Source organism: Rhea americana, unplaced genomic scaffold, assembly GCF_003343005.1.
Source record: "Rhea americana isolate MKP2758 unplaced genomic scaffold, rheAme1 scaffold_39, whole genome shotgun sequence".
Classification (NCBI taxonomy): Eukaryota; Metazoa; Chordata; class Aves; order Rheiformes; family Rheidae; genus Rhea; species Rhea americana.
The window spans coordinates 3974701-3995422 of record NW_028186523.1 but is presented as its reverse complement, the minus strand read 5'-3'; the positions used below and the strand labels follow the sequence as shown (position 1 = coordinate 3995422).

At 35.6% G+C, this 20722-nt stretch overlaps 1 protein-coding gene across 2 annotated transcripts in view; it reads left to right on the top strand.

The window, feature by feature from the left end:
* LYN (LYN proto-oncogene, Src family tyrosine kinase) overlaps positions 1 to 20722 on the top strand; it is a 51853-nt gene that overhangs the window by 8418 nt on the left and 22713 nt on the right. Inside the window, exons 2-8 of one of the 2 annotated variants that reach the window (XM_085313580.1) lie at positions 11697 to 11770; positions 13175 to 13223; positions 13315 to 13420; positions 13771 to 13869; positions 13972 to 14075; positions 15452 to 15601; positions 16950 to 17102. In XM_085313580.1, coding sequence (XP_085169706.1) covers positions 11702 to 11770; positions 13175 to 13223; positions 13315 to 13420; positions 13771 to 13869; positions 13972 to 14075; positions 15452 to 15601; positions 16950 to 17102 — 730 coding nt within the window. In that variant the 5' untranslated portion in view covers positions 11697 to 11701. Of the gene's footprint in view, positions 1 to 11696; positions 11834 to 13174; positions 13224 to 13314; positions 13421 to 13770; positions 13870 to 13971; positions 14076 to 15451; positions 15602 to 16949; positions 17103 to 20722 lie in introns of both variants that reach the window. The other variant, XM_085313579.1, reaches the window with a different exon arrangement.

Sequence of the window (20722 nt, the reverse complement as noted above, 5' to 3'; positions counted from 1 at the left end):
ATGAAAACAAGKGGACTGTGATGCCAGTTATTCACCATCCTCTCTCAAAAGAGAGTTTCCAGATTTCCATTCTCTCCTCTCTGAAACTGGAATAATGTCAAGTATTTATTTTTGGCTAACTTTTAAGGAACTTCCTATTCCTCCTTCTGCCACAAACGTGAAAAATATGCTTAGAAACTTGCATGTGAATTCTTATTTCCTGTTCATTCAATTATGTATTTCTATTTACAGTCTTACTATTACTGCAGCCTGAGCATATAGTTTTGCGAGACTTCTATCAAATTTACTTCTGTCATTATGTACCAGATTTTCAGACCTGAACCACTATCAATTTTCATTCCKTAGGCTGTGTTTGGTAGGGATATATACAGTGTATGCATATGTATCCACAAAACCCTAATCTCAAGGAATTAATCCAACTAACCTAAAATTCCATACCATATAGTGTTTACTTCTATTACATTTGTAGCAAACTCCCATTTCAGACAATCTCTTTGCACCCATTCCCCTTCCCCCTGCCCAGTTGCAACAATTGCTTAGCTACAGCTGGGCAAGAAATCAATTGGAACGTGAATGTTTTAAATTCATGCTCATCTAATTAACACAGAGCTTAAAATTAAACAAGTCATAAATAGGACTCTAAAGTGCCAGAACATAGTGTACAATCTTACACTCCTAAAGTTAAGGAAGATTCTGCTACTTACATCAGTGAGAATAAAATCAGGTGGTTCCTAACATACATGCTTATACAGTTAGTGCTGAATGTCTCTGTGATATCACTGAAAAGGTTAAATAGCACAAGACTTCATTTCCGCTAGGGTAATTTACTGACTCTGGATTCTTAACACAGTCTGATTTTAAAGAACTCTTGCAATTTCCTCTTGCAACTTAACAAAAGTTGTCCAAAGTTCACAAAGTTACAGGAAGAACTGGAACTTGAGTAAGCATGTTCCCCACATCAGCATGAATGATTTAACCTCAAATTTTCATATAATGTAAARCTCAGTCTTAGATTCGCATTACATATCCCACTGCAGTGGCTTGTGTTTCAATACTTGTGCTTCAGAAGAGTTGGTCTGTGCATATCTAATGCTCAGAGCAGTACAGCTAACAAAACACAAAACAGGCTATTGGAGAAGTAACTTTCTTTGCAGCTGAACTATATATTCCTTTTGAAGAGGATAAAAAGTCTGATTTTCTCTTGTGAGTTATTTGTGAAATTTAGTGCTCTAGGCAGCTTTAGACAGGTGCTTAAGGCATAATATAATACTGTTAYAACAAGAATGGTGTGTTTCACAAGTTTGGTTATGAACGTGTCAGCATTTAAACATGGAGATGACAGCAGATAAGAAGACCTCTGAATAATGGAGTAGGGAGGTAAATACAATGTACTATAAAAGTAATATGCATTAGAAAGTGACCAGGCTAGTATGGAGCTAAGAACTATTCATGTAGAAGTCATTTTGCACTAATTTGATCACAACCATTGCATCAATGTTGAAAGTGGATTATAAAATGCATAAAAATAGGCAAGAAATGTAGCAGTATGACTTATTCCATGGAGATAGTTACCTGAGTCTGAGAGAAAAAAATCTAATATGCACAGATGATCCAGCTCTTTATTTTTCTTTAGTGAATTCCTACATAGTGGTGATGTATTTATTTCACTAAAATGTATAATGTATATTTTTATAGTTATTTATAGTAATATATAATTTTCTATGTTTATGTTTATTATGTTGTTATTTGTTATGTTGTTTATGTTTGTTTATTTCACTAAATACACCTGAAAACAGAAGATAAACCCAAAGGAGAAGTGGTACACTTTCCATGAGGCCACTATAAAAGCCTTTATCATGGGCTTGTTGGCTGTGAACTGGCTGTCCTTCCTCATGTTTTCATTGAGGTGTTGTGATAATTTCATGATCTTTGAGTCCTCTGTTATCAGTGTGAATTGAATTACATGTACATCTCAAAGCATAACATCATATCTGGAAAAGATATTGTCAACAACATCCCTAACCAGTTTGGGGGCCTATTCGTAAATAACCATCACTTTCCCTTAGTGATATTGGTCATTAAGGAGTCTCAGTAACAAAAGTCATATTCATGCTTTCCTCAAGACATGTGGAGGTTGAGCATTGGACAGCATTATTATAATAAGATGATAGTTTTCAGGTATTATCTGCTACCTGCAAATGTACCTACCTATGCTCCTTCAAGAGAGGGTAGACAGAGTGACAGATTTCACTTGGAAATATTTGGGATATAGCCAGATAGTGATATTAGAAAGACAATTTAACTGGCCCCAAGTTCGCTAACCTTAGAAAGCTACTCCTTTTCTCCCATCTGTTCATCTGAGGCTCCATGGAACAGGGAGAAGCTACCTATAATTTCTCTCTTATGTATCACAAAGTAAATGCAGGTGTCTGCTATGACAAAGTAACTGATGCAGTGCAATTTGTTATTCTATAATTTGTTTGCTGGTTATGCTCTTGTTTCCAAATATGTTAGCAGGTGTGTTGGAATCCACAATATTTGAGTAAAACCACTGTGTATGTAAACTAGTCATTGGGAGGTGAAGTGTATGAGTGTGAGGGAGAAAGAGAGACCAAGGAGACAGGTAAGTAATATTGGGATTAGGGAAGGATAGGTTGTAGATTTGTAAATTGGGCAAAGCCCAGAAGGGGGGCTTACACAGCTGTGTGATATGCTGCAGCTGCTCAAAATGTATTCTTGAAAGAGACTGTATGAAGTTTGTTTTTCCATCCTTCTGGTGTATGACTTGTTATGAAGATCCATGGATTTCCATACTGTCATTTGGGCTACTGCTGGATCTTACGCCAAGATGTTGTCATTTTTAAGGGTAGTTCCTCGTTTTCTTATGCTATGCTGATTACTTAGTCATGAAAAAGGAAAGGGGGAAAGATCTTACTACTACTAGTAGGCACTGATACATACAAAACGCAAGACAAATACTAGACAATTGAAACTTAGCTACGCTGCTATTCTCATACAAAGAGGTATGTTTAAAGGTGAAAAACCAGTATACATAAATTATAGATACCCTCAGATTGGAGTGCAGACATATTCCTTTGTGTTTGTCAGCTGGAGTGGAACACTTGCTAACATTTAGGGAAAGTTTTTGATGCTCTTTAATGTAATGGTTTGGCCAGACTTTCAGCTGTAAATGGAGACTTGGTTATATGGAGTTGCTGTTTGTCATTACTGAGTTTTTTAATAATAAAGAAAATGACATTTTAACCTATAGTTTGCATGACACTTAAGTCGTAAAGTGTTTGGGAACCTTCAGTATAAATTGGTTAACGTGTTGGTACGGTTTTTCTCTATTCCATTTTATATTTCTTTGGTTTGAAGATTTTGGTAAAAGTATTTGCTATGACAAATTAAGATGTTATTTGACCTTTCCCCTTATCTTCAAAAGATAAAGTACAGTGGAAAAAAGTTGAGGAAATGGAAGATGCAGTTGCCGTAGGGCTGGCAAAATGAATTAATTCATTGTTGATATTGACTCAAATTTTGCAAGGATGCAGTTCAGGCAAATGATTGTAATAAAATGGGGTGAGTGTTATAAGGTCAGAAAGCAGATGTTAGCTTAATATAAGACTCAGTTTAAAATCATTGCCAAAAATACTAACTACATGAAACTGGAACATTTTTATAATACATACAGTYTATTATGCAGTGTTAACAAAATTTAGAAAGCAAGAAAAAGAATCAGAATTTAATATACATTATGTTATTCTTCACTTCAAAGCAACGTTTTGCTTCAGAATTTTATTTTCACCCTTTTACAAGCTTAATAATATTACTGTGTTACCATGATGCCATTAACTCTTTTCAGTGTTCCTACTTTTTTTTTTTTTTTTTTTTTTTTTTTTTTTTTTTAAGGTGGGTTTGGTTTTTTTTTTTTTCTCTTTCTTTTTCCCCTAGTCCTTGTTAGAGCTATCTTTTATGTGGTCAGTTATGATGATGTTTATTACCTGTCTACTATGGTATCTTTTATGAATTTCAACAAAGATCAGGTATCATTTAGCTGAGCACTGAATAAAGTTTTCCACTTTCCAGAGACTTAAAGACTAGACAGACAAAGGTTGGACTGTGGACTAATATCATCTGAGTACAGGGAACTGTTACCTGAAACAATACAGCTAGCTTTACCAAAGCAGTCTGTGAAGACTGTTTCAAAGACTGTGAAGAGCAATACGTAATCCTCAAAGCTTACCTGACCACATCTAATTTCTATGTAGCTGTATTTGATCACTTCGTACTTGGAAGATTGAGATAAAATAACTTAAATGATTTATTTTCTATTTAGTGTAGTAGTATGTATTTTCTATTTACATTAGTTTATATAAGCTATTGTGTAGCTAAAATGCCTGTATTGATAAGCTTGAAAAAAAGAGAAGAAGGGGGAGCAAGGAGAAGTGTATTCTGCAGCATCTCCAGATTGTTATTTCACCAGAGTTTTCCTGTCCTTATGTCGGCTTTTGGGGATTTTTTTTTTCTACAGTGTAATACATGGTGCATGCCCATTATAGTCAGATGAAAGCTCACCTTCCCCTCCCCCTTTTAATTTGATTTTTGATTAAAAAAAAAAAGAACAGGAAAGTTATGTAGTCCCACCCTTCATTTCAATATGCAGGCTGATACAGGAAAGGAAAACAGAACACCAGAATGCAGAAGAGTGAGTGGTGAGAAGAAAGAGGATATTAATTAATTCACTCAGACAGATATTTGCGTGTGAATGTCAGGATTCAGAGCCCCAAAGATGAGGAGCGGAAGTACTGCTGAAGGTTGATAGGGTACTGCTTTCTGTAACTGATACAGGAAAATCATAAAGAAATAAGATGAGATAGCCTGGAAAAAATAGAATTTGTCTCAGTCACAATTGCTTAGGAAGGAACTGTGAAAGAAGCTGAATGGGGCAGCAGTGTCTATCTGCTGCACTTCCCCAAACTCATGGCAATACCACTCTCAGCTGCTTAATGTTATATTTTCAAGGAAGCACTTTGGTTCTTTCTCCTGCTAGCCTAGAAAGGGACTTTTTCCTCCTTCAGACACCTCCTTGAAAATGGAAACTGTTATTATAGATACTTCGATTTCCTGTTATTGCTTGGAACAAATACAACTAATAATGATATGGCCTGGTTATTGCTGGATATGGTAGGTGATAGATTTTTCCATTTAATAGTTACTGAATCAGCATTCTTTGAGGACTGATATAATTAATAAGAATACTGTAGGTAGGATACTTAGGAAGTAGTTTTGGAGTTAAAAATGCACTAGCTGATTTGGTTTAAAAAATGAAAGAAAAATTATTGAGGAGTCTTGTTGCTAAAGCACTCAAAGCCAAAGACCAAACTGTATGAAAATTTGCATGTCTTAGTTGATCACAAGATGATTATGAAGGCCAGTGTGATGAAAGTGTAAGAATGACATTTATTGCTGGAATCCATTGTGCAATGTATTTCTGTAGACTCAGGGAAGTAGAAATACTATTTGTTGCAAGACACGGCTCAAAGTCATCATGAAACACATGATGAACTACAGTCTTTCATCCTTATGAAGGATGAATTCAAACTGAAACGGGTGTGGAAAAGAGCTTCTGAGATGAACAGTGGAAGTAAAACAAGACTGAAAGAGCTTGGTCTTTAAAACCCAGAAAAGGGGCCAAAAGAGGTGTGACTGTTCTTTCTAATCACTAAGAGAGGAGGAAGAGCTATTTAGGGTAATTGTCATTATTTGCACAAAAACATGTTTGAGACTGGGAATTAGGAGATATTTTCTATTCCAGGTGGAGTGAAGGTCTGAAACCATTTCAGCAATAATATTTTGTTATTCCCCACCATCATCCACTAACTACTCTGTAAATGGAGCTTGATAAAATTGCTTAGAGTTCATGAGGTGCTTGTGCTGTTCGGAGTGTGAATCTGTCTTTCTCAGAAAAAAATTTTCAGACTTGTCTTCTAATCATGGGTGTTAAATTTAATAACCATGTTATCTTGCTCTTATAGAARGTACAAACAAAGAGAATTTGAGAGTTTGACTTAAATGAGAGCAAGTTTGAGGAAATCTCACAGTAACATACTWCTTACCTACTTTTCTGCTATAGTAGTAATTGGGCTTTGTTGATTACACAGCAGGTTAATTTGCATGTCGTCTTTGCTCAAAATATTATTTTAGCTTTGTCTAACTTCTTCCAGAGAAAAATTGAGGCAGTTTAAGAMTTTCACTTTTTTTGTCATTTTTTAGAAATGTTGTCAACTGGAAGATTGGGATTGGGATTTAGGAAAGGTACTGCTTGTTGCATCACAGGAACAAAGGCAGCCTGCATAGGYCAAGCCTTTGTCATAGTTAAACATTGAGTAGATTCAGGCTATTCATGCTGCTTTTGAAATACATTTCAGAGACTGCTGGGTTTGCATCCCTGTATCACATAAGGGATTGATTAAAATTAGGGAAAAATACAGATGCTGTAATCTGGGCCCATAGAGATAAGATAGATAAATAAAGAGGAGATTAAAATATATTTGGTTAGGAGTGACTGATACATGCATAATCATTTCAGCAGAAAGGCAAAGAAAGAACAAGCTGCTTATGTTCACCCAATTGGTCTCTAATACCAAGCCCAAACTGAAAACTGACCCAGGATTTCTGTGTTTGTGAGAGACTAATTTAATGAAAATTATTGCGGAGTTGGGACTCACAGAAAGAYGAAAAAAATATTTTAACAATGAATTGCAAAATAAAAACAGGGCTGAATAAAACCAAAACTGAATATTTTTGAAACAGCACATTGTTTCAGGCAAGTGTATAACAATCCACTCCTATTCAGCTTCTGTCCAGTTTAATTCTTCTACATTACCCCTACTGCAGCTAATTTACTTCTGTCACTGTTACTCTTACTCTGGTCTAATAACACATCATCACAAAACAGTACAGATAAGCCTTTGCTGAGCTCTCGCACCTCAGATTAAACTCCTCCATGTTCCCTGGAGGTTGCTGTGCTGTTCTGCACCATGTGACAGTAGATCAGAAGTGAATATAGTATACCCAGGCCCCTCAGAGGTGATTTATTCCTCCTGATACTCCCAATAACAGAAGTGTAGAAGATCATTGCAACACTCAAATGCCATGATGTCATGGTAGCAGGTTAGAATACAGAGGGAATAAATAATAAAGGTTAAGATAAATGCATTCTTCAAACTTAAGATTTGTCCATCTGTTTTTTCCCTAGAATGGGAAACTTCAGCAGGCAAAGGTACTGATACAGAAAGTTGAGAAATGATACCAAGGAGTATCCTCAGAACTATCAGAATAGTTTGGGATCTTGATTTTTCTTTTTACTTTTAAATGCATCTTTACTCTGTGATATTGTGCTGCTAAAAAAAAWTTTTTTTGGATTTGCTTAATGATATTTCACAGGTGTCATGCAGCAGGCAAACAGTAAAATGGAAATTCTGTGGGCTAAATGAATTTACTGCTCATAAACCTTGTAATTGAATACAAATTATTTTTATGTGCCTATTAAAATAGGTACATATATATCTGCTAAAAGCCTAATCCACCCACAGAATTGGTGTTTGTTAYGTATATTTGATTACTATCCTTTTGAAAAATGTCTATTTATTGAATAAGATAAAGTTGTGCATATACACAATATAGTTCTAATTCTTTAAAGAAGTTATTTTATTATTGGAAATGACAATGTATAATCTATTCGATCTGTTTTTAAAAATCAGCCTGTGAATAATCAATTGTAGTTAATTGCAAAAGTTAACATTTTCTATAAAGATTAAAGTAAAGCTGCCCTAAACCATTGAGAAATCTGTGAGAATTTGAGAATCATTTCCATTAACACATGGCTTTATTCAGAAAAAGCCCTGATACTTCAAGTTGTTTTAGGAAACATTTTCTAATGTGGACTGTAAATAATACCTGTAACAGAATCATAAGGATGCCAATAGTTGTGACCATGAACAGAATGAAAAATATCATCAGTTTTAGATGAAACCAAAGATAAGCACTTGGAGGAAATGAGACATCAAATGCTACTGGTGGTGGATAAGCTGTCAATGATCATGAGATCTTTGACCGTTGAAAGCAGCAAGTATGAGGTCTTAGATAAATTACTAGTACTATAGCAACAGGCATATAAGGCAACAGTGATCTTGGATAAACAGTATCTTTAACTGAAAAGTAGGTTGCACTAGTTTCTGATATCTTATTCTGTTTTGAAGTCAAGGCCAAGTGCTGCTGTAGCAAGGGGAAATAAGGGCAGATAATAAGGGATTCAAGTAGAAAATTTTAAGTTCTCTGTAGACTTCAAAATTGATGTCTATGGAAAAATCTGTTTAAAGAGGCTTATTGTGATAATTCTTATGGATAGTTCTTTGTTTTTTAGAAAAATGCCTAAAGTTAGGCTTTTATTAGCGCATTGTAGATGTTAATGAGAGTGTATGTCTTTACATTTTAGCCATGTAATATACTATGATGTTTTTTAGTCAGAGATGATGTGTTGTTTTTTAGATATGTTTATAAAAGTTAGCTATTAAGTCACAYAGAGTTTATTTTAATTAAAAGTTTGTCTCTCATGTCTAGACTTGTAGATAAGAAGAATAGATGAAAAGTATAGATAAAAAGTAGTATCTTCTCTATTGTACTGTTGGAATGGTAATGTTCGAGTAGGGACTGAGCATTTCCTTTAATCTCTAAATTATTTTTATCTCTGAAGAACAATAACATAATTTCTTATGTAAAAATACTGCACTCTGGATAGCTTTTAGCTTACCATATTCTTTCCTTTTATATCTACACAAAGCACTTCCTTGATGTTCATTGTGATAAGGCAACAGAGAGCTATACAAATAAACATTTTACACTGAGTATGATATTTTATTTAAGCATGAATGAACTTCTTTTAAGCTTTTCYTTTACAAGTATTCTTAAAAAATAAGAAAGGTGTGCATGCACTTTTTATATCTCAAAGCTTGTGTGTGTGTGGAGGAGGGTAATCATATGTTTGCTAGGGTTAAATGTTTATGAAGTTAACTTTGGTGATTATGTAGCATTTTGTATTTTAAAATCCACTATTGTGATATCAAGTATTTAATATGTGGTGATTGAAATTAGTATTTGCTAATGTGGACGTAGCTTCAGTTCTGTGAGGGTTAAGAATTTTCATCTTCATGAGAATGAAGAGATTCAGGATCTTCTCTTTCTTTTTTGGTGCTGTCATGTGTGATACATTTCACATACTTCATCTGTGTAATATCACATAGCATCAAGTATACTTTTGTAGAATTRTGTAGCACATGCATGTTGGTATAACTAATACACTGTTACTATTGTCACGAAACAATGCTAACCTTGAGCATACTGACAGAACTTCACTCAGGCTTAAATTAAAGCTATTGATATGCTTTAATCTGTTAAAAAATAAAAATAATAAAAAATCTAAGTAAGAATGATTTTCTCAATGTTTACCTTGACATTGGGCAAGTTGCAGTATGTAAAGCTATCTTCAGGATTTCTTAACAGCAATAGGCAAGGGGATTTTGGGCTGACAATTTGGATCAAATTACATCATGTCCTAAACTTTAGCTTTTGTTCTGTAGAAGCAGGATTATTCAAGAGCAAAAAGGTTGGCACTTAGATGGCTGAATAGTTGATTCTGCAGATACAGCAGGTAGGTAGATGCTGAGCTCCTGGTTGTCTAGTGCAAATTAAGAGGTAGAGATTTTTGGTTCAAAGAGAAGATCCTCATTTAARGTCCCTTTCCATGCCTTCAAATAAGTAAGTGAAAATGTTGAAATATTGATACACAAGAATGGGAAACTATTCTCTTTCTCTGTTGTGTGGTGATCCCTAGTCAGTGCCTCTTGATTTTTCTGTGTGATTTCTTTTTTTTTTTCCCCTCCTGAACTAAAAAAAAAGGAAGCATTGTGTTCTCATGATGCTTTTAAACCAATATTGTGGTTCAGTGCAGCATTGATGAACCTGTTTCATGGACATCCAGGATTTATTGGYGGTTGGTAACAGATAATTTGTAGAAATGGGAGGAGATAGCAGACCCCCTCCTCACATGTTTAGAAGGAGAAGTTCAGCTCCTGTACAGGACAATGCATTTCTCATTAAATGGTGCTTCATCAATAGCGGCATGGGGTGTTAAATGAAGGTGGTGTGGGAAGCTGAAATTTGTCACAAAGGAGTGTTTTGTTKTTACGGTAACATTCATTAGTATTATAATCATTTTCAATACTGCAAAAGTACAAGTCTTAATATGGACCCACACTGGCATGACTTATTCTCGTGTCTACAGAAATATAATGTGTAAGGCACCTTTCCACTGAAACATTTGTGTCTGCAAAAGGACAGCTGTACTACTTTAATGGTTTACTGTGATGATCTTTTTATTATCATAGAGATGATGGTGAATATGAGATGTAGTGTAGGGCATAACAATCTGCTTTGATTTGTCTGGCTGTGTTTTGGTCACTGCTGTTTTCCCTGTGCCTGCATATGCACCGAGCACTCATTCTAGAYTTTAAATTGTTCTTCAAAGTACTGGCTTTAAAGACAACTAGGGCAGGGGGGAGTGAGAGCATGTGTCTGCAAGAGAAAATATGATGAACCTAGCATGAATGCACTGAACTGAAGGAAGGAGAGAGGAAGGAAGAAGGGATTTGAAAGCATTCATAGCAGATTCCTTGAAGACTGCTTATAATTATTATCCTCTGAGGGAAGAATATAGAGATAATGTTGTGTATATGCTTGCTCAAGTACTATATAATTACATGATGGGATTAGCAGTCAGGTTCCAGTCATGTAGCAGCTGTATCTCATCTGATTAGGCATGAATGCACATCCAGAGAGTAGGATTATCCTGCTAGAATGTATTGGAGGAGAAATACTTGTGTGATGATTTACTATCACTGGTACCTGTATTGACTGTTTTAGACTGTTGTAACAGGCCTATCTGAAGGAGAGATGCACTGCTGAGCCACAGTAGTAGCATGTCTCATGGAGCTGGGATGCACAAGTCATCAGCCTCATATGAGACAGGGATCTGTATCAAGCTCAGCTCCCGGTTAGACTGGCATACATAAAACAAAGTGTGGCTATGCAGGCATTGGCACCTCCAAATAAAATTCCCACCATTTGAACTGGATATTTTGAGTGAAGGTTTTCTAGAGTCACCATGCTAGAGCCTCTGGAACATTTCCTATGTGTTATCTTGCAAAACAGCCTTCTATCTAAGACATACTGAAACAAGTTTTATCAGAGTAGTTATTTGTAAGCTGACTTGTATATATTGGTTCTGAAACTCACAGAAATATCAGTAAGATGTAAGACTTTTTTGTTTTGGCGTTTTTCTTGAGGAAAAAAAGGTGATAAATGTGGAAGCATTGAACTGATAAGTAATTATTTTGTAGTATTTAATTCATTTGTGAATTGAGACAAGAAGTCACCTCTTTCCTTTACAGTGGGAAAAAAACAAACTTGTAACTGGTGCTCTCAACATTCAGTTGTTATGCTTGTGAACTATTGTGAGTGAAAAGGAAGTAAGTTTTTTTTTTTTTTTTTTTTTTGCATAAACCAAATGATTGCATGGGAAACTGCTTGGTTTATGGTATAATGTTTTTGTTTAATATCTTTTTTTATTCCAACAGGAAATATGGGATGTATAAAATCAAAAAGGAAAGAGAATCTGCATGGAGATGGGCTAGATTTGAAGAATCAACCAGTACGTAAAACTGAACGAACTATTTATGTGAGGGATCCAACGTCCAATAAACAGCAAAGGCCAGTAAGTAGATAGTTTCAGGGGAGAATTCCAGTAGCAAGATCAAAGCATGACTGGCATAACTTAAATTTCAATCAGAAACACGTGCATGAAGAAATTCAAATTGATCATTAGTCTACAATTTGGCTTTTAGTGTTGTGCAATTCATCCTCAAAGAATAAATACTTTTTAAAGCATCTGTCTCTTTACTGCTTGATTATTTTGTTAATATTTGTCATAGTCTTCTGCACAAAAACAATAATCCTTAGACATTTTTGTTCTAGATATAGCTRTATCTGTAGAAGAATGCTAGGTAATTTCAAAAAATCTGAAGTAGTTTAGAAACATTTTAAAAAGCATCAATATTTTAAAAGTCTGTCTCCTAAGCTTGTAAGAGCTGAAGAGCATCAGGTTTCTTCACAGAAATAACCCTTCTTTATTTCCAGTGTGCAATGTACGGAATATACTGTTGCTTTTGAAGTGCAGTTACTTAATAACTCAAAGGTCCACACATGAATTATTCTATTTATAACAGGATAGGGTTTTTGTATCAGACTTTTTACCAGTTCTAGTCCTCTTCCATTTTATTCATTGAAAGCCAAAATTTGATCTCTCACCAGAACTGAATGGGAACAGAATGGGTGCAGTTCTGAGGTAAACAGCAGTGTGGAATAAAAGGAATAAGCCAGTGGAAGTACCCTGTGTGATGTCTAGCATTGGAAAGAAAGGATGCTGGGAAGGGAATCCCATAGAGTATTAAGATATTTGATATTCTGATATTTTTCAGATTTTCTGGTATCCCTTTTCCCCATCGTATTTACTCTGTTGAGGAAACAGCATTTCCTGACTTTCCTTAATCAGGAGCCATATTCTCTGCTGGTGTGAGTGACACCCTTCTGTTGTGTGTCACCAGCTGGGACTGTAGACTCAGTGCACTCTGAATCAATGTACACAAATCACAAGTGCTGTTAAAATCATTTTTAAATTACTTTTTGTCTTGCAGAATGTTAGAAAATAACTGTGTGTGTGGTTCTTTAGCTCCTCATACTAGCATCAGGACAGTAATTGTCCTGTTGAATTATTTTGCATAAAGCCTCTTCAGCAAAATCCATAAAGCTATGAACTTCCACACACCTTTTTCTACCTTCCTGAGTTCTGAGCTGCTCAATTCGAAGTATAGTTGGGACCTACTGTATGTTTGCATTATAATTCACTTTAAGCAATGGTCAGAAAACAGTGTGACATTTAAGATATATAAGACAATTTTAAAGCAACTGAAGAATATCTTGTTGTAATGTGCATACACTTAAAAAAGACAATGTCAAAGATATGAAACTGCTTAATTAAAGGCATGTTTTGTTATAGGCAAATACAGAAGCACAACTTTTACCAGGACAGAGATTCATCCCTGAAGGTATGTTTTCGTAACAATTTTACTAATGTGCGTTAGGCCCATACCAACTTGTGAAATAAGAGAATATTCCTTTTGTTTTCTGCCTTTGTAGAAATAGAGGAGCATGGAGTCATTGTGGTCGCTTTGTATCCTTATGATGGCATTCATGAAGATGACTTGTCCTTCAAAAAAGGAGAAAAATTGAAAGTTACTGAGGAGTAAGTATGACAGTATTGATTGTATTGTAGTTTTTCTTTGGACATATCTAAATCCCTTTATAATTTCTTTGTTTCATACTCATACTGTGAGTATATTAATATTATAAAAGAGTTCCCTTGTATGTAAAAATACAGATGTATGCCTAGTTGCTGGTAGGGCTTGACAGTTGCCTTTGGTAAGAATGACGAAACATTGATCTGAAATAGCCAACAGCTTCTGTGGGGGCTTTAGTTCAGAGAAAAATTTTCCTCCCCAGCCCAGACARAGCCTTTGGCACAGCAGCGGCTGAATAATATTTCATTATTTTCCTTCACACACTTTGAATATTATTGTTGTTTTTGTTTTTCAGGCTAGGAGAATGGTGGAGAGCAAAATCTCTCACAACAAGAAAAGAAGGCTTCATTCCCAGCAACTATGTAGCAAAAGTAAACACTTTGGAAACTGAAGAGTAGGTTCTTCTACACTCTAAACGTTGGCAATTGTCTTTTTTTATAGTGTTGTATCCTCTGGGGATGAGGGAAAAAATTCTAATCTTTGAAACACTTTTCAGATGGTTCTTCAAAGATATAACCCGAAAAGATGCTGAAAGGCAACTCCTGGCTCCTGGAAATGGTCCTGGAGCATTCCTCATCAGAGAAAGTGAAACATTAAAAGGTAGGCAATTGATTACTTTGGGACTGATAGTAGATTTGAAAAGATACAATCTATCTTCACAAAATTGCATCAAGTGACATTGGATATGGAGTTATCCCAGTGTGTTCTGTTGTTTGAATTTACTGCAGTTACATAGCAGCGAGATGGGTGGGCAAATCACCAGGGAATCAGAGAAGAGAGTTACAGCTTAACGCTTAAAGCAGAGGTAGAAACAAAAAAAATATGACCCATTACACTGACAAGTGGTAGTGGGTAGTGAATGAGGAAGTCTTTTTCCATCCAAACACCTGTGATTCCTATAATAAAGGACTTTTTTTAGTTGTGAATAGAAGGTGCTGCTTTTTATAAAGTATTTCATTATGGAACCTATATCTGTCATTACAAGTTGTAAAATATGTTTACTACAGGGTGAAAATTTACACTTCTGCACTGCAGTTTGATTTTTTTTWWWAAAWAAAACCTTTCTGATAAGGATTTCTACTACAAAGATAGCTGTTTGTACTAAAATGTTTAATAAAAGCACCAGACTCTTCAGCTGAAGTTTTCAATAGAATGCAAGAGGATTCTCTTCCAGTATCTTGATCATATGACTATTCTCTCCATGGGCATAATTTTTCCTGGCCCTAATACTGCAGACTCTTGATTAGGTAGCTCTCTGTAATGGGCCCATATTGCTATACCCTGAAAAAAAAATTCAATATAGCCTGCTTGGGAGTAGGGCAAAGCACCACCAAAATATTTGTTTCTATCCCTTTCTGCCACTGGATCTGTGAGTGGGAAGAAAGAAGGGGCTGAAGTGGTTTCTTGTCCTTAGAAAACAGACAAGAATAGTACGAGYGGGAGAAATGAAGAACTCTTTAGTTTAAGACACATTTTGCTGCCTATTCTTAAATCTCTGCTGAGGTTAGGGTCCCTGGCACCAGCAGATCTTCTTTTCCTTCTRTATACCCCAAGCCATCTCCAAACTATTCTTTTGTTAGGGTGCTGAGGACATTCAGTGTGATGTTTTTCTGATGTGCATATCTTTGAATTTTAGCTTGTATCTGACTAGTGTGATAACTGTGAAGTTGCTTTCCCACTCACGTCAGTGGGTCTTTTTGCAGAAGTGGACATTAGTCATGGGACCATCTGGTTCATGGAACTCAAATGTATTGAAAAAGATTGAAAATGAAAGTCTTGACTATAAGCATTTTGGGGATCAGTTCAGAACCAGCTGTTGGTTAACTTCCTTGTGTTGATTGCAAAATACTTTCTGAGAAAATAGCAGAGTAAAAATAAAAAACTAAAAAGAAAATTTTGTTATCCAGAAAAAATCCTTTTTGTTTTGACACTAAACACTTATAATCTGTTAATGATCATTCCTTCTTTGTTTACAGGCAGCTATTCTCTGTCCATACGAGACTATGATCCACAAAATGGTGATGTTATTAAGCACTACAAAATTAGGAGTCTAGACAATGGAGGATTTTATATCTCTCCAAGAATAACTTTTCCCAACATCAATGATATGATCAAACATTATCAAAGTAAGTTAATTCAGTTAGTAAACTACCTAATAGAATACAGCCTTTTTTTGTGTGAAGGAAAATAAATGCTTTCTTGTTTTGTTTCAGATCTTTTTAACTTTTTTTTTTTTTCCAAGTAACCCAAACATGGATGTTATCAAAGATASAGCGAAATTGGTTAAAACCGAAGTAACCATGTTAGAAAGCAGCACTAGGGCTGATTATGATGTGTTGTATATCATTGTAAAATAAAGAATAGCTTTATAAAAGGTCTCATCAAAGCTATGTTGATGTGAAACTAGTGAGGGAAGAGAATTGACTACACTGTAAATAAATAAATAAATTCTCTATTTGATAGTAAACCTGTACTCATGATAACAGGTAATGTTTATTATTTATGTAGACTTATAAATGTCTTCTTGTATTTGGTGATGAATGTGGAAGCATTTTTATTTTCTTGTAAAATTATATTTATATTTAGTTGTATTTTTTTTTTGTGAATGGCTTTTTGAAAGAAGTAAAAAACAGTTGACTTCAAAGAAAGCAATATTGTATTGCATAGAATGGTAACAATATTACAAAAAAAAGGGGGGGGGAGGGGAAGGTTTCCAGCTACTTCTTAGCTACAAAAGTGACTTTTCGTTRTATACAACTTCCTGGTGAATAGAGTCAAAATATGTATTTATTTTTTTATCTTGTAACTGAAAATATGGAGACTGTAAGACACTTTTAGTAAGACAGAGTTTTTGTCTGGTTGTTTGGTTTTTTTTAAGCCATGATGAGGACCTAGCCATGACATTTCTCTGAATTTTAACATCTATGGTAGTTCTTTGGCACCGCTTGAAAACCTGAGAGTTATTTTACATTTGTATTTAAGTTACAGCTGTTCAATGACTGAAAAATTAATTGTGACCTACTTACGCTTGCATGATTGTGTGTGCCCGTATGTCTGAAACCATACTAAAAGAAGTTAATAACAAATTCATAATACAGGTTCCAAGCCTAACCCCAAGTTGCATCTTCATCAACATACTGTCAGTAATGAGATCTTGTGTTTTATTTGTTTGGCAGTAATGGTACTAAAAAAAAAAATAATAATCTGATCATTGCATGAACCTTTTTTACATCAGATGCATGTCATACTTCTCTTTTAAATCAGTCTTTGAGCTCTGAATACCAGATTTCATGAGAGAAGGATTTAAAGTTATGTGAAAACAATAGAAATTTTTAATGTCCATCAGAGCACCCAATGAAAAAATTGATTTTGAGCTGATTGGTGCATATCTGCAATTAAGTGTTCTTTGTTTCGAGATGTCTGAGGCAGAGAAGCATGATGGATTTTGTGTTTTGCTTTTCTTTTGAAAAACAGAGCAAGCAGATGGCTTATGCAGAAAGTTGGAAAAAGCTTGTATTAGTCCTAAGCCTCAAAAACCATGGGATAAAGATGCATGGGAAATTCCACGAGAATCAATTAAATTAGTGAAGAAACTTGGAGCCGGTCAGTTTGGAGAAGTCTGGATGGGTAAGTTTAGTTCTCTGAAAATAATACTTAAATCTGCTGAAAGCAGTGCCATCTCAGAATCATTCAGAATAAACTGAAGCTAAGCCTGGTCCAATATGCTTCTAAAAACAGGACAGTCAGACCCAGAACATCCACTCTCATGTGCAAGAATAGTAAGAAAGAGAATTTGTAAGGGGGAAGACATCTGACAAAGGAATGAACATATCCTTTGGTAKTTTTTTATAGCAAAATTCTAGTGGTAGCCCCTTATAAGTAAGTACTGCAATTTATAGGGTCAAATACAACAGATTTTGAGAGGCTGAACTGACTCCTGATTCTCAAAATCAGTGGGCATCTTGGAACTTTGTTTCAAAGAAACAGTGGTAAAGAACTTGAAATAAAAAGAAACTATGTCTTTTAGTGATCAATAGGTACGGTTTTTATGTCTCTTGATAAAGAAAAGACTTGGAATAGTGCATGGAACTGCCATATTGGGTGAAAAAAGGAAACATTTAATCCAAGATCATAGCCTGCCAGCTCGCTACCTGGAAAGTAGGTGATTTATGTAGTAATAAGATTGCAGATTAATCCGCTTTGGTTTATAATGCAGGTCTCTAATAATGAAAGTATCAAAAGACCTACAAGAAGTAAATTTTAATACATACCCTGCAAAAATGCTAGCGTTAATTATTATAATCGTAAATAGCCTTGCCATTCTTAGCCTCACAGACTCTCTGTGGCAATGGACTGTTGCCACTGTCTAATCATATGTTCTGCAAAAAGCATTTACTTCTCTTGCTTTTGAAATGCTGCCTGTTCAKGGAGCTGAGAATTCTTTTGGGTTCCATATTATATGTTCTCTGTATTATTCATTACTTGCATACATGTTAGCAGTTACCATCTGGTTTGACTTACTTGAGATAAACTATAACTTCTCTCATAACAAAGTGCCTTCATTATGATTTTTTTTCAGTCCAAATCATTCTCTTAACCCTTCTCTGAATCTTCTTTCTGGAGTTTTTATTTAAATAGTGATAAAATTGTTTCAAATAGTTTATTATTTATCAAAATTCTATAGGCAGGACATTTCTGCATGACTAGTGTATCCCCAAGCTCAGTAGAAGATACAAAGCTGGAAAGTGTTCTCTTTAGACATTTACACTCTCGTGGGTCCTCAGAGCACATGTTGCTTGGAACTTCATTGTTTTGAAGAGATGCTTCTGTTTAGAAAAGTGAAGCACAGAGTGATGCTATTTGAGTGACAAATCTGACACATGATTACAGTGTCAATCAGAAAGCTGTATTGCAACCGTAAGTATAATCTTTTGATATAAATCACATTAAAATGCAAGCAACGTATCTCTATAATATAGCCAATTTTGGCCTTTCATCTGCCTTCATAGAAAGAGTTAAGAAAACCTCTAGCTACGATATACATGAGAGGCATTTTACATTCTAGTGAAGACAAGTATCAGCCATTGTGCAGTTCTTCTGCCTAATAAACCAGGGCAACAAAAATTCACCTGACACTGAAATGCAGTGAAAGGCTTTATGGCAGAATGTTATCACTTGTCTGAAAATGCAGACCATTTTGGGAAGTGGCTACTTCTGCACACACGTAGACACAAAGGCGTAAAACTTAAAAAGGGTGTTTCTGGTTCAAGATGTTTCCTCTTGTTTGTATCTTTTTTCTTTTTTTTCTTTCTTTTTTAGTGTCTAAATTGGGCTTAACTCTTGTATCTGAATTGCTACACTGTGAGAGAAATTACTGTACTGTGAAACTGATCACCGTATTTCCTCTTCTCTCTGCTTTCTGAAGCAAGAGAAGCTGATTTGCATGGCACAAATCCTTTCTAATCAGAAGCATTGTGAATTTTAGAACCAAAGAAGCTGGAGCTGTAAAATACCTATTAGGTCATCTCTGCAGCTCACGGTATCAACAAATACTATTGTGATACTGACCAACTAGAGGTATCAGGAGTTATGTAGTGTACTGCTTATTCCTCTAAGCTATTTTTTATAGTTTCCTGATAACTTACTTAATCTAGAACAAAATTATTCATTAACACAGTAGTGTGAACTGGATATTAACTTAATCCTGTGGCTTAATTACCAAAGAATTTTCAGCTTCGTAAAGGATASCTAGGACTGTGGTTTCAGAGGGAATGTGGGTAGGGAGTCAAAGGTAATGCTGTTACTGCAATGTGAAGATTTGCCGGCACTCCGTTTTAGTCTTTTCTTTTTAGTTCAGCCGTAAGTATCCTTTGGGCTTCCAAGCCAACATCTTCCTCCTGTGTGTTTACTTTTGGGTTTTGAAGGAAGTTAACTTATGTTTTGGAAGAACTGAAAAAACCTTAGGAATAAACCTTCGCCTCCCACCCGACCAGGCATTCTATTGTGCTCCTTCTGAATGTCCCTGTGAGGTGAAGGGTTTCCTACTTGTGAGCCTGTGCAAAGAATCCTGGTTATTTATGAAGCAGAAAGGTGAATCACTTTCAACTCTGAAAAGTTTCTTTTACACAGAGAAAACTTGCCATAAAGGCTTATCAGTTTCCCAGTTCTGCATGCCACTGCAAGCACCGTGTTTTTATTTTATTATTTTTTTTTAAGTACAGCTATGTGTAATTTTATACAATTTATAAAGACTTTCTGTTTTTAGGCTGCTCAATAGTCCGTGTGTGTTTGGGCAGCAGTTGTGCTGGCATGGTAGAACAAAAGAGCATGACAGAATGGTGTCCACATTTTGTGCACTGCTCACCCATGGAAGCAGTTAGAAACATGTGACCTATGCTTTCTGCCTTCACACTTAATGTCTTGGATGCAGAGAGGTGGTTACAGTTGTGTTCCTCTGCTGTTGAAATGAGTGATGGCTGTAGCTGGTGAAGGAAGAGTGGTGTGCTGACATGCAACAGGAAGCAGAAAAGCTGCTATTCCTCCATCACTTCCTCAGCTAGTGTCTAGGAGACACCGTATCTCCTGCAGTTGTAATGACCTGAGACATTATCTGGCTTCTAAATGTTGCTATGTAGCTCAACCAAGATGTTCCCAGCATAACTTTGTCAGGGAGRGAGGAAGAAGCTGTATTTTGTAGGCTTGTTCACAAAACCATTCATCATCAGTCCTAAAGATCTGGTCAGAAAGACTTTTGGTGGACTCAATCTTACCATTATTGTCTTTATTGCCTGTTACAAATTCATATAGCAGCTTAGCCTGATGAAACCCACGCAAGAATCTGGTGGCAACTTGCTGTCCAAGACATTACACTGCCAAACCATCATAAATAAATAAAAAACCTCAGAAAGGTGAAACATTAAACGCTTCGGAGGATTGTGTTTTAACATGTGGAGAACATGGCGGTCTGCTTAAGAGTTGATCAGATTCCCCAGACTTTCATGTCATTATTTGCATCATATTTAGTTTTTAACGCTTCCCGCCATAGTATAGAAGTCTAGAAGGTTTTCAGACTATTGAGATTAGTGCATTTGGGCAGCTTCTTTACTGATGTGATGGACCAAAACAGCACTGCAAGAGAAGGGTCTATGTTTTATGCATTTTTGTTCGTAGCATGCACTGATATGATGTGAACCGTAATGCTCTGTGGCATTAATAATCCATGAATAGARTTCTCAAGCAGGGCTAAG